The 14,582-nt window shown below is 31.7% G+C and overlaps 2 protein-coding genes across 2 annotated transcripts; one reads left to right on the top strand and one right to left on the bottom strand.

The window, feature by feature from the left end:
- Positions 1-2,523: 2,523 nt before the first annotated feature.
- LOC145556427 (bark storage protein A-like) lies at positions 2,524-5,861 on the top strand. Its single transcript, XM_081618081.1, has 5 exons — positions 2,524-2,755; positions 2,967-3,034; positions 3,203-3,358; positions 3,773-4,015; positions 5,463-5,861. Exons 1-5 carry the CDS (start codon positions 2,542-2,544, stop codon positions 5,817-5,819), a joined length of 1,038 nt encoding a protein of 345 aa, XP_081474207.1. The 5' UTR covers positions 2,524-2,541; the 3' UTR covers positions 5,820-5,861.
- Positions 5,862-10,981: 5,120 nt separating this feature from the next.
- On the bottom strand, positions 10,982-14,062 carry LOC145556426 (protein NRT1/ PTR FAMILY 1.1-like). Its single transcript, XM_081618080.1, has 4 exons — positions 13,749-14,062; positions 13,249-13,466; positions 12,482-13,038; positions 10,982-11,993 (listed from the first exon to the last, which is right to left on the bottom strand). The coding sequence occupies exons 1-4, from the start codon at positions 13,894-13,896 to the stop codon at positions 11,114-11,116; spliced, it is 1,803 nt and encodes a 600-aa protein (XP_081474206.1). The 5' UTR covers positions 13,897-14,062; the 3' UTR covers positions 10,982-11,113.
- Positions 14,063-14,582: the final 520 nt, after the last annotated feature.

The raw sequence follows: 14,582 nt of genomic DNA, 5'->3' as shown, positions 1-14,582 counted from the left end.
GAAAGCTCTAATTCCTACCAAAATTGCCAAAGGTACTTGCTAGGAAAAGGAATAAGGGATGGTCCTAAATTATCTTAAATGATTCTACCATTACTAATTTACAACAAAAACTTTAATTTTATACTCCATTTTCTCTTACGTATGTCGGCAATGAAATATGGGTTCATCGTTTAAGAACTAGAAAATTGTTTTATTTGTTTTCGTATGTCATCATTTTATTTGTTTCCGTTTTTAGTTTTCTTTGTTAAAAAAAAAAAATCCTAGAAAATTGTTGGGGACCTTTGCGAATTAGGTCCTCCTATCTTTAAGATCGGCCTATATGGAACTCAAGGGAAGCAAGCCCTATCGATAATTGAGATAAGATTGATTCCGTTATGGAACACCTTAAAAGAAAAATTATGATCGGTAATTGAAATAAAATCGATTTTATTTTGAAACACAAAAAAAAAAAAAAATTAAATAAATAAATAAATAAATAAACATATATACTCAATACGAGTGCATCTTTTAGTCTCTCCGTTTTTTTTAGAATATATAATTGTACAATTAAATTGTCTTTTGAATCCCCTAAATAGATTAATTATTTGTGTTTGTTTCATATTTAAAGCATCTTTTAGCGTCTCCATTTTTTTTTATTTGAGTATATAATTGTATGATGACTTGTTTAATAGAGATATGCAAATAGATATAATAAAATATTATATAAATATGTATAATGCATAAATGCCAATTTAGGGTTGGCAACACCTAACCCAACTCGATAACCCGACTCGAAGTTACTGAGAGAAACCCGAATTCGACCCGACCCGAACAACCAGGATTCGACCGATTTGACCCAAATTTCATATTATTTCATAATAATATTAATTAGTTTTACACTATTTATGATAGTTTCTAAGTATAATTCGAAATCGACCCGAAATCTGACTTGAACCCGACCTTGTTAAACTCAAGGAAATATTAAAGACCTGCTGACCCGAATTGCCACCCCTAAATACCATAAGTAATAATTCTCTTCTAAGCTAAGGGCTAGCCACTGCGCGCATCACGCACATAATAATCCCTAGTTTCTAAATAATGACAAGGTTGATACAAAAACAAAATTCAAATAATAATAAAAAAAAAGAAAAGAAAAAAAACCCCAAAAAGATTGACACTCAATGAATAGTAAGATAAGGGTTCGTTTGGCATTGCTGTGATTTTCTGTTTTTTGGTTTTTTGTTTCAAAAAGTATATGATTGATATGAGTCCCATAATGAATCAAAAATTATATAAACTTATTAAAATTATGATAATTTTGAAAACTGACAACAGAAAAGTGGAAACACCTTTTTCTTGTTTCCTATTTTTGGTTTTTGGTTTTAAAAAAAACAGGAAACTGAAAACCAAAACTGATGCCAAAAAAGCCCTAAATTAGTTAATTTGTTAGGACTAGAGAAATAATTTAATTATTTTCTTTATATATTATTAAACAACATTAAAAAAATGCGCACTATGCATGCACAATTAAAAACTAAGGTGCCAAATTGTTATAAAATATAATATAATGACAGAGTCTAATTTTTCACACCAACTATATTACTCATAAAAAATAGAAATGGTGAAACTAAAAGTGTCATTCGTCTAATTAAATACGAAGTATATTAATCAGAGCATTTTACATAAAAAAAAAAAAAAGAAAAAAAACTTTAATTTGAGTTTTTTAAAGATTATTGTCAAGGTTTTCAAAAAAGGTGAATATTGGTAAATACAAAAAAAAAAAAAAAAAAAATAAAAAACTTTAATTTGAGGTGAATATATTAATCAGAGCATTTACATAAAAACCTTTAATTTGGGGTTTTTAAAGATTGTTGTCAAGGTTTTCAAAAAAGGTGAATATTGGTGAATTAAAAAAAAAAATCGTAGAAGATTTTTTATTTTATCTATTTGGAAAACATAGGGATGTACGTAGTTAGTCAATTTTTAAGAATATATCTTGAAGAATGTTTTTTATATTAGCAATGCTATTCAAAATACTAATAAAATATTAAGGGTATGTTCACATTTACTAAAATGAGTTGAATTGAACTGAACTGATTGAAGCTAAACTGAACTGAACTGAACTGAAATTAAGATGAAATGAAAAGGCCCTAAGTGAGGATTTGGTAAAAAAAAGGCTACTTAAAATTTATTACCCAACAACCCTTCTTCTCTTTATATACTCTATTCATTCTATAATTATTGACACACACTTGACTTTTTATTTTATTTTTATTCTCAACTCTTACAATAAGCATCATTAATTATGTATAAATAAATCAACTAACAACTTATTTAATTACTTATTAATATTTTATTTTATATTGATATTCAGCTAGTTAAAAAAATGAATGGACAAGATTGTTTCTTGTAAAATAATTACAATGGGTACAATCGTACCATGTTTAGGTTTGCCACATACAACCTTCAATAAAAATGTCCTAGCAAAGTTCTATATATACGTGTGCTCTCCAACCCTAAAACTTACACCCTCCATATCATCAATATCTTGTAAGAGAAAAAATGGGTTCTCTAACGACTATTATTTTTTTCCTCTTTGTGATTTATGCTCAAAATGGAGCACAAGGTGAAATACCCAAAAACATCATGCATCATATTAAAGTAGCCAACAAAAATGGCCCTTATATTGGTGTTGTAATACCAAACTTATTTGAGCTCAACCCTCTTCTTCAATCTCCTAGCTTCTCTGCTAGCAAGTTTATCATTGATTTTTCAGGTATATATATTTTCAAATACGTAAATTAGTCCGTTACTAATTAAAATAACCAACTAATTAATTACGGAGTATTATTACACGTACTCCTTATCCTTTTTTAAATGTTTTTTTTCATAATTATGAAAAATTATATAAACTCCATACATAACTAATATTACGCGATTTTCCTTTCTAAATCTGTCATATTATATATGATGGACTCTTAATTAAGGTAGGAGATTTCGATTTGGAACCATAGCTGATAAGAAAGTGATCTTGGTCATGACAGGACTTGGAATGGTACGTACGTAACAAATAAAAGTCATCTTCTCTTATTCTCTACTTTTAGATTTTTATAAATTTTTATAATTAAAAATGAAAAGTACGAAGAATAAAGTTGAATGATTATTTCTTAAATTTCAAAGAGAAAAGTAAAAGTATATGTTAAAAGGAAGAAATTTTTTGCAGGTAAATGCAGCAACAACAACTCAATTGTTGCTAAATTTATTTAGAGTAGAAGGAGTTGTACACTATGGTATTGCTGGAAATGCTGATCCTTCTCTTCATATTGGAGATGTTGCTATTCCTCAATATTGGGCTCACCTTGGTCTTTTGAATTGGCAGGTTAAGTATTTCATGTTTTCTACGAAATTACTTAGACTATATATTACGCAGTATGATCATGTACAAAAAATGATAAAGTAGGAATAAAAACTTACTTTGCATATCATCATTTTCATGTGAAAGGTCGCATAAATATATGTAATATATATTCTTCAATATCTAATACTCTGTATGTCATATCTCTAACATTCACTATAAAACATAACAAGACAAAAACTAACATCAATTAAAAAAAGTAGTAAAAAATCTCTACAAGGCAAACAATTGATTTTAACTTGACTGACTCTTGTTATATGAAGTACAAATTGAAAAATATTAATATGTTTATTTATATATTATCACTATTAATATAATGTCATCACAAATTATATTACATATAATCTTAATTATAAAATAATGTTTTGATGGGTGTAGAGATTTGGACATGGACCAGAAGATGAATTAGCCCTAGAAGCAGCAGGAGATTACTCAAGGGAATACGGCAATTTAAGATTTGCTGATTACACAGCAAATGTTACTGAAGCTGATAATCTATTGAACAGAATTTGGTATCAAGCTGAAGAAATTTTCCCAATTGATGGAGTTCCTGAGGAAAGACAACATGCCTTTTGGGTTCCTGTTGATCCTCATTACTTCGCCGTTGCCAAGAAACTTCAGGTACTTAACAAAACCTAATCGTCGCAATAGTCAATATAGGTAGGTTTACATAATATGTACGTAATAAATTACACATTCAAATGGAATCCAACCATTCAAAATTGATCTCTGAATCCGAATTAGCCCAAAGAGTTAATCGGGTGGAACAAAAAAAAAAAAAAAAAAAAAAAAAAAAACCGGACTTAAAAATCAGTGTTTAATATGTCCTCATGTCAAGTTATAGTAATTGCTATAATAATTAATAGTACAGATCGACTAGAATACTCAACTTGACTTGAAATAGAACATATAATCTTTGAATGTAGCCCTACATGGATCGAATGACTCATATCCTATATTTACAACAATTCAAGGATCTAATCTAATAAAAAGATTGATTTAAAAAATATATACTACAATTAATAATTACATCATACTATTATTTAATTAAAGGTTGGACGATTTCCTATTCTACAAAATCAATTATAACACAATAATTGGAGACCAAGGCTAGACACAAGAATTAATATATATATAAGTAACACCCTATAAGTAACCCCGACCAAAACCAGTAACACCCATACAAGTAACCCTAGAATACAAGTAACACCTACAAGTAACCCCTTACACAACCAGTAACACCCTACAAGTAACCCTTGCCCCACCATGTGGCTAGCCACATACAAAAATTTGTATATATATATATATATATATATATATATATATATATATATATATATATATATATATATATATAATGGTCATTTTAAGCTATACACCAATCTTTAATTCATTCATTATATATTAGTCACGATCAAAGATCATGACCTAGCTTAGCTATATCCTTGATTAATTAATCAGCAAATTCATACAAAAAGGTTAAAAATTAATAAAATAATTATTCATTGATCATGATGCTACATCAATTAGGTCACTTTTTTGACAAACTAATAGCTGATTTCTTGTTAATGTTAACCACTGTACCCCCTCCATCCTTTAAAAAAATGCCTATTTATTATTCATGATTTCAAAATTAAATAATGTTAAGCCCGTACATATTGTATTTAGTTTGTTAACGGGCTATGTTTAGGCCCTTTGTTTAGGTTGTATATATAAATACCTTGTTTACACATCAATACAAACTAAGAATTCACAGTATTCTTGACAAAGAAGAAAATATCGATAGAATTCTAAAAGTTGTAAATGGTAAAATCTTCAATTATGTATGAAAGTCATTTATTACGAAGTACGGGCTATATATAAGTTAAATTTTGAAAATTAACACTGAGTCGAATCCAACATAATCCCACGTGTAAACAAAGTTTCTAACAATCAGTGATCAATATGTCACCATATATAACACAAATCAAATCGAAAGATCGATCCTTAAGAAGGGTATACTATAAATATATTTTGTATTATATTTCTAATGTTGAAAATTCAATTCTATGAAATTTTATATTTTCAGACTTTAGAATTGGAGAAATGTGTGAATGCAACCACATGCTTAGAAACAACACCCAAAGTGACCACGGTATTAAGAGGAGCAAGTGCAAGTATTTACGTAGACAATGCAGCTTATAGAAGCTTTCTCTTTGACACTTTCAAGCTAAGTCCGGTCGAGATGGAGAGTGCCGGTGTGGCACTCGTATGCCACCAGCAAAGGGTTCCCCACATCACCATTCGCGCTCTCTCCGATTTAGCCGGTGGTGGTTCTGCTGAGTCTAATGAGGCTGATACTTTCTTACCGGTTGCTGCAACTAATTCTGTTCTTGTTCTTGTTGAATTTATTAAGCAGTTGTCACTTTCTAAAGCTTCTTTTTGAAATGTACGTTAAATGATTTATGCATGAAACTTAACTACTTAAGTAAGAATGTTGTTCCTTCTTATTGGATTTATGGAATAAATTTGAATTATGAATAAGATGGTGTTTGGTGCATTGATTTGATTTTGAAAATGAACTTAAAGAAAACTAAGAAACATTAGAAAAGGACAATAAAGTTGATGTTCGATGCTTTTTTGTGTCTAAAGAATGTAGATATTACCCACCTAATAAATTATAATGTTGTACTAAAGGATACATTGATACAATAAAGATATGGTCAACTAAATTAGTTACATGTTAGTGATTGATTTGTAATTTGTCCGTGCCATATAGTGACTTGGAAAATAAATAGGTACATGTCTGGTTATATTTGAATTGAATTATGTAATTCATGGATCCAATACTGAAATCCAAGACCTCTTGTTATGAACTTATGATACTTGAATTTTAATTTTACCAAGTAATAATCTCAAAGATTTATAGCTTTTAAGAGGAAATTAATATAATACAAGTATAGAGTGTGATGTATTAGAATCTAAGAAGTAAGGATTTTATTTATGTGCATTATCATTGTGTCTAAAGATGTAGACATTATATCACTAAAAATTTATATGAGTATTGTATGTATATGGTAATCGCCCCAACGGTTTTTTTTTCTTTTTCTTCAGAGAACCACTTACTTCTCCTTTAAATAAAAAGACCTGGCTTCCTTTATTGCTTTCAAAAAATAATTGTTTGTGTCACAATCAGTCACATGGTTTATACTATCATCAGTAAACTTTAATTTGTTCAACCACCGATGTTGTATAATTTGGTACGGAGTCGAATGAATGCTAACTGCTTTTTATAAGTTAGTAAAGAGCGATGATAATGGAAATATCTAAATCTATACGTAAATTTGTGAAAAAAAATACGAGTATTATCTTTGATCAATGTATATCTACTATGTTAATGCAAATTCATTATTAATTATTTCATGCATGCATGACTTGTACGAAGTACATTGTCAAGTTATAATAGACCCTTGGCGAGCGGACCTATAAAGCCTAGGTGGGGAGCAGCTGCATCCCCATTTTGTGAAAAATAAATCAGGTCCATTAGGCTCATATAGCAGTGGCGGATCTAGGATTTTCGAACTTATGAGTCACCATCAATAATTGATCACTTGTTTCAATCTAAAAATTATATATAAAAAAATATATATATTTCACCAAAATGATTTCAATCCAAAAATAGGATATAAAAATACATACTATAAAATTATTACATTAAACTAACTTTTATTAAACAAGAATTATTTTAAAAAAAAAGTAAGATAACTTAAGAGACCGATTATTAAATATAACAGGTCTCTTTAATGAAATATAAAAGCAGACAAAAAGAGACTTGTTATCTAGAGAACAGGTCTCTAATGACGTGGTGACAATAGCAGCAACAAAGAGACCATCTATCTGATATTTTAATACGCGGTCTCTTTGATATTTAAAAAACTGACATTGGGCAAATCTAGAAGCAAAAAAGAGACCGCCTATCTGTAATAGGCGGTCTCTAAGTTTTTTTTTTTTTTTTTTTTTTGTGTGTGTGTGCTGGTGAGTCACGTGACCCACTGTGCCCGCCCCTGTCATATAGATTAAAATTAAAGAAGAAAAACCCATAAATTTGGACCTCCATTTCTAATGTCATCACTTAAAGACCGATTAACCAAGAGTCCAAGACAACTAAATACTCTCTCCGTCCCTAAATTACATTCCTCTTTCTCTCTATTATGTGAGGAATATAAAGATTAGGGCCCATATTCTAATTTTGGCTCCAACTGCAGGAACCCACAAATACAAAGAGACACCTATATTTGCTACTCTTACATCTGATCTACCGCTGCCCAACCCGACTTTGCCACCGTGGCACCGTCCACCGGACACCAATAGTGCCCCTTTATAAATTTATTTTGGACTCCTATTCATTATTTTCTGGATGTGTTTAGCTTGTACGAGTATTCTCTTAAAAAAGAAGGAAAAAAAAAACCTTAAATCAAAGTTTGTTTAACTGCAACTACCACGTCCACACTCCACCAGTCAATCAGTAATATAAGTATTGATCAATTTCTTTTTTCTTCGTATAATTAGGCAGTGATCACGAGACATTTTAGATCGTATTTAATGACATGCAAAGACATTATCGTTCGTTGGTAAAAGGGACATGTTAATATGTTATAAGTCATGAAACACGTTGATTAATATACAAATACGAATAAATGTTAAAGCTATTGCAATTATTAGCATGATTACATTTTGAGTATTTATTTATTTTTGTGGGGCCTGATTTGCATGATACATAGACGTCCTAACGCCAAGAGGACGCACAGTAACGCCAAAAGCTTAAAATAATTCTTAGAAAATCCAAATTAGTTGATTTGATATCTTATTATGCTAAAAGTAGTTGATTAATAGATTATACTATTATAATTTTACGTTAATCTATGAGAGAGAAGACTTTAAATTTATTCCCGTTACTTCATTAGGTTAGATGACTATGACCACATGCTCGCCAGACCAATTGTCATATGTGTTATGCCCACACAAGTCTACAACAATTTTAATCAATTTTATTGAACTTACATCTTGCACTTTGTATATATTAAATTAAGAGGGAAAAAAAAACGCTTTTTTGGTGTGACTAGTCCCATCGTGTGATAAGCTGATGCACATCAAAGTATTGATTGAGTAATACCTCCTGATTGAGTAAACCTGATCGAGTAAACTATGACCGAGAAATTTCATGTGACAAGAGTACAAGACATATATGAAAATTTGTGAAAAGGAAATTTAATAGAGAATAAAGATTTGGAAAAATAATCTACATTATTGCTATTTATAAATTATATGTATTGAAAAAATTAGAAGGTATAACTTATGTACATTACAAAAATAGAGAGATAAGTATGTTTCATATAATGTTCTTGAAATTTTTTTTCAAAAATATAATGTTCTTGAATGGTATAGAATTGCAAATAAAATTAAAACTTTAGGGTTTGTTTGGTTTTTCGAAATCATATGATATATTTTATATAATGAATAAAAAATTGGTCAAAGTTAATTTTGAAAACTGAAAACAAAAAAGTGGAAGCATTTTTTTTTGGTTTCCTGTTTATGGTTTTTTGTTTTAAAAAAAAACTGAAATCTGAAAACAAAAAACAAAAAACGATGCCAACCAATCCCTTATTTATTAGTGGCACTTGTAGATTAAACTTAAATAGGAGCAGTATATTTTATTTTGCTGATGGGCCGATGGTCCGCCAAAACACTTCATTCAATCACTTTAACTAGTGGGCCTACTTCTAAGCAAGTTAATCAATTTATGCTAGGAATTTTTCATGAACCACTCAAATTATAGTTTTAATTCAATATTTCCATGAACCAAATTCTTTTATGGAAATTTTTTCTCCATGAACTGATGTTAGTTCATATGTGACAAAGCTCTTAGCATTCTTTGCGGTTCCTTTGTTATGATAAATAAAATGGAGGAGAGACGACAGCAATAGTAAAGAACCATATACGTGAAACCTAGTTATGCACTTGTCTTTAGTGACGAAACCTATAGTTGTCAAACATGCGTTACCTTTCATAAGCCTGGGCCACAGCTGTCACAACTGTCCACTTTACACGACTAAAGAGGTTCCACCTCAAAACCATATCTCAATGAGGAAAGTAGCCTCTTAGCCTTATAAAGACACAATTATCTTCTTTTTTCAATGTGGGATACACATCTCAATACAAACTCTCACTTGTACACTCAACTAATGTCTTTTTTTTTTTGTGTTTAGAGAGCCACAAGATCTCTTGGAATCGGGAGGGGAGCTCTAACCACTTGAGCTATCCCTCACTCTCTACACTCAACTAATGTGGGACAACACACTACTCACTTATGAGTTTTCTTATGGGCTCAACAGTTATCATTTACTGAATTGTATATAAATACTTGTGTTAACATTTTTGGTTGTATGGGGAACTCTTTCAGTCTCTTTAGCACAATCGATCATTGTTTATTGCTTAATGTTTGTTGTAATTTAAAGGCTCCATACATGTATGATATTTAGTTGAGTCTACAATGTAAGCAAATTAAAGCAAGAGTAGAAGCAGAGGGTTGTCTCTTAATATCTAAAACCAAGTTACAGAGGTATAGAACTGAACGTTCCAGCAGTTCGCGTCTTCTGTTAAACCCAACTTCATCGCTCTGCTAGTCTGCTGTGCTGGGAACAACAAAGACCGAACACATCAGTTTGCTGGTGCTGTTCAGAGCTGTAAATCCCCTGCAGCATTCCATGTGAAAGGTATAATTTACGTCGTAATGTGGATGAAGTCATAGGGTTGAAGTCAGCTTCATCTCCAGATAGATGTTACTACATCTTAGATCCAAACAGTTAAAATTTTTTTTTAAAAAACACTGTATGACAGATAAGCTATTATTCCCTTTTCCTGAATCAGAATTTTAGTTTATTAAACAGTCTGACTAAATTAATGCAATATGAAATACGAAGTATGTATTATACTATCACAGATTAAAAATTCTTTACATTTGTTAAAGAAATAACTTGTCAGAAACCTTGTAATTAACATGATATAATATCATGTTAATGCAATATATATGTATCATGATTTAATGTCATGTTAACCCAAATAGCTTTTAGAATTTTAGTTTATTAGAGTCAGACTAAATTAATGCAATATGTATTATACTTGTATCATGTTAATTACATGGTTTCTGACAAGCTATTTCTTTAACAAATTTAGCAGAAATCTATAAGGATTTTTAATCCAATATGCAATTCTAGGGTTATACTTGCCTCCTCCATTACCAACTCATATACATGCTTAAGACCACTAGCTCAAGCTAAACATTTAGACCGCGCTTTCATCTACCAAGATCGAGTTACTCGTATTGTACAAGTGCTGATTATTCCTGATGCATACATATTCTATCAGAATTTGTCACTAGCTAATCAGCATACTTTCAAGTGTACTAAATTATTTAGTACATTGGATGGTTTGGTTTATTCTACCAATATAAGTTGCTGTTAGAATTGCAGATTGTACTAATGTAAGATCAAACTCGAAAAATGAGAACAAATAAGCATAAATTTTGTTGTTGATCTGAAGAGGTTCCAAGGAAAGAAATAAATATATAAGTGTAATATAATATCAGTATCTCTATAATGTTACAATAGGATTATATCAGTATAACATAAGGTATACAAAAACAACTACAAAAATTGAAAGAACTAGAAAGGAAACATGTAATCAAACCGATTCGTGCTCTACAATGTCATCATCAGACTTCTTGTGACTTGTGTGACTCCCAGAGGATCCAAATAATCGACAACACACAAGAAAGTACACAAAATTTATAAAACACATAAGTGCAACCAACCAATAATAGTAGTCTACATGACCCTTATTAAGGTTGCTTGATAACCAACTGATCTTCCCACCAGTACTAGTGATAGTATCAACAAGCTCAACCAAGAGCGTGCCCACGATACTAGATACCGCCATTCCTAGAGTAAATATAGCCATTGCAATACTTGACATACTCTTGGAAAGATGAGAATAATAGAACTCTATCTGCCCTACCGCGTTTAACCCCTCAGCAAGTCCTAGCAGCACAAGCTGTGGGACTAACCACATAGCCGACATGTCGAGTACTCCCCTAGGATTATCTTGCAGGCCGTGGTTGATTGCAGCTTTTCGTCTAACTGATTCAACAATAGCAGCAACTATCAGTGCCACACATGATAACAATAACCCGAGTCCCATACGAACCTTGGGTGTTAGCCCTCGCGGCATGCCACAGAACTTGGACATTAAAGGTACAACAGCGCGGTCATAGAATGCTACCCAGAATGTGATGGTTACAACTGAAAAGACAGTGAAAGAACCAGCAGGGATTTCGAATTTTGGAGTAATATGTCGATTCATGGATTTCGCTTGAAGGGTTGTGTAGCTGTTGTTCATGGCTACTAGCATCATGATTCCAGTAGTCCACATTGGCATGATTCTTAGAATTGATTTCAGATTTTCTACTCGCTCTACTGTGCATAGGCTCCATGGTTTCGATGCTGATCCGTCTGGTTTCAAGTCATTTACAGGATCCACAATTACACAAGCTTTGTTCAAACACCTACAAGATGCAAAAGACACTAACACAATCAACTACACAAAGTAGACTTATTGAACTATACAAAGTAGACTAGTTGAGTACAAACATAGACTCTTGATTTCGCCTATTACAAGTGATAAGAGTATAAAACATATTCCTGGACCTCAATCATCAGTTTAAGCTTGTGTGAGGTTCAGGAATAGTGGCCAGTGATTAGCCACTTTAACATGAATGGTCAGAATGAGCCACAAGAGCAATACAAATTGAAGTAGGAGGGGATTTGAATCAACGACCTAATGAAATCAGACTCACAGTCTTAATTAACCACTAGGTCAAGACCTCATTGAAACTTAACCATGAACATTAGCACTTAAAATTAGCCTTAACATAGGTGAATATCATCACTTACTAAACAATCAAGTCATAAACACGAACATGTATCAAGCAATAAGGTTGGATATGTATCGATTTCGAGTTCTGAAGAAGACATGAGAGTATAAGAAGAGTACCTTAAACTGTCACTAGGAACTTTTTTCTCAGAACCATTATTTCCACCAAAGTAAAGCTCTTCAGCATCAATAGGAGGAAGACTAACATTCCGTTTCCGAAAGGCGGCAACCGGAACTTGAAACATACCAATAAACAAGCTGTCCTTAGCCTTGACATGAACATACAACGGTGACCCGAAAAAGAAGGCTACAAGAGAAAGGATCATAAGACAAACAGGCACCCCGAACCCGATCGGCCACCCGAATTTATCTTGAATGAACACAATAACTGTCAATGCAATGATAGTTGCCAACCCTGTTGATGCATAATACCAGTTGAAGAAACTATCTAGAACCCTTTCGTTGTTGGGATTGTCTTTGTTGCTCACTTGATCAGCTCCGAAGGCTAACGAACACGGCCTCACGCAACCGGCCCCGATTGAGATCAGGCCGAAAGAGCCGAACAAGACCAGGAATTGGATCGGTGTTGCTGATGAACAACTCTCAGAACTTGACCTTGCACAAGGTGCTGGTTTTAGTGCTGGGACTACGGAAGTCAACCATAGTAAACTTGTTCCCTATTAAAAATGATCATGATTGATTACTACGTGTTGTTAGTAATCAAATACGACATGCTTGGATTGGGGGTAATGTATGATTAGACATACCAGGGTAATAAGAGAAAATAAAAAGGAATTTATTTTTATTTTCTCTTATTATCTCCGATCCAAGCATGTCGTAAGTTAAAGTTAACTTAAAAAAAAACTCGATCTAAAAGTTAAACTTACAAGAAGACTGCAGAAGGTCCCGAAAGCAATGACTCGAAATCGACCAAAGTAAGAATCAGAGAGAAAACCTCCAACAATGGCTAACGCATTCGAAATTCCGGACCATAATGATAATACAATAACCCCCTTTGCAGCTTCCAAGTGATAAACATTCATCAAGTAAAATATCATGTTTGGCAACAAACCATAACTTGCTACTTTCTCAAATGCCTCATTCACTGCTCACCAAATGAAAAAAACATAAGTTAAATCAAAGGACCCCCTTTATCATATAACAACTAGTTTTTAAATAATTCATGCTCATTAAAATGAGTATAAGTATATGTTGATATCGAGATTGAGCAATCTGACACACATGAACTAGCAACTCTAGCTAGCACTTGCTATGAACTAAGATTGACCAATCTCGGATATTAACATAAAAAAGTCTAGCACTTGGTATGAGCTAAGATCGATCAATCTCAGATATAAACACGAAAAGGCGGTGAATTCGTACTTACCAATAATAAAAGGCATGGTAATTATACCACCTTTTTTCTTAGACTTAGGAGTAGTTTCATGCTGATCTGAGTTATTATTATCAGGTAAAATCGCCATTTTTTCCATCTTCTCTTCTGTCAATTCTACACTGCTTTCTTCTAAAGCCATTTGTAAAATCCTCTATTTATATATATTGAATTAAAGTATTTTTGTGGTATACTATATGATATGATCTTCTAGGAAATGAGAAATTTGGGACAAATTATTTGGAGAGTGTGACTTTTTATAACATATGGAGTTTGAAAAGCTGTACACGCTAGTTGATTTAATGCTTTCATAGTGTTTGAGTCAATAGCCAAATACTTTACCACCTCTTTTAAATGATAATATAATTTACTTTAAACAAAAATTAAAATATTGTTTTTTTTTCCTCCAAAAAAAATAAAAAATAAAATATGGTTTTGTTTATCATTAAATTGAGCGCGTGACCCTCGTGGGTAACCCTTAGGAAATATCCTAAAAAGGTAATAATACAAATACAATAGAGATATTCCTGTGTTCCATTTTTGTCTCTTTTATTAGCTATACTAGTGGGTGTTATAGTGATTTTATTGCTTTGATGTTGGCATTCAACGGTGATAAGAGTAATTAATTAATCTTGAATTTCATCATCAGCTTAAATTTTTGGTTAAGAATATGATATCAAGAGTTAGTATGATTAAAAAAAAGACGCGAGTTTAAATCTTATTTATCCCTTATTTGAATTATAATTAAGTTAATGCATGCATGATTTTAATATCAAGATTGGTTTACATACAATACATACTCATTTAGATGATTGAGTTTTGAGTGAT

The sequence above is a fragment of the Chenopodium album genome, chromosome 8 (genome assembly GCF_948465745.1).
Source record: "Chenopodium album chromosome 8, dcCheAlbu1.1, whole genome shotgun sequence".
Taxonomy (NCBI): domain Eukaryota; kingdom Viridiplantae; phylum Streptophyta; class Magnoliopsida; order Caryophyllales; family Amaranthaceae; genus Chenopodium; species Chenopodium album.
Note: the sequence above shows the minus strand (reverse complement) of the source record. Positions and strands in the feature narration are given on the sequence as shown.

Excerpts from the sequence above, each read along its gene's own strand:
- LOC145556427 (XM_081618081.1), top strand. The coding sequence starts at position 2,542 with ATGGGTTCTCTAACGACTATTATTTTTTTCCTCTTTGTGATTTATGCT. Across the intron at positions 2,756-2,966 it reads GTTTATCATTGATTTTTCAG|GTAGGAGATTTCGATTTGGA; the intron begins GTATATATATTT and ends CTCTTAATTAAG. Across the intron at positions 3,359-3,772 it reads TTGGTCTTTTGAATTGGCAG|AGATTTGGACATGGACCAGA; the intron begins GTTAAGTATTTC and ends TGATGGGTGTAG.
- LOC145556426 (XM_081618080.1), bottom strand. The coding sequence starts at position 13,896 with ATGGCTTTAGAAGAAAGCAGTGTAGAATTGACAGAAGAGAAGATGGAA. Across the intron at positions 13,467-13,748 it reads TACCATGCCTTTTATTATTG|TGAATGAGGCATTTGAGAAA; the intron begins GTAAGTACGAAT and ends TTTGGTGAGCAG. Across the intron at positions 11,994-12,481 it reads GTTCCTAGTGACAGTTTAAG|GTGTTTGAACAAAGCTTGTG; the intron begins GTACTCTTCTTA and ends TGCATCTTGTAG.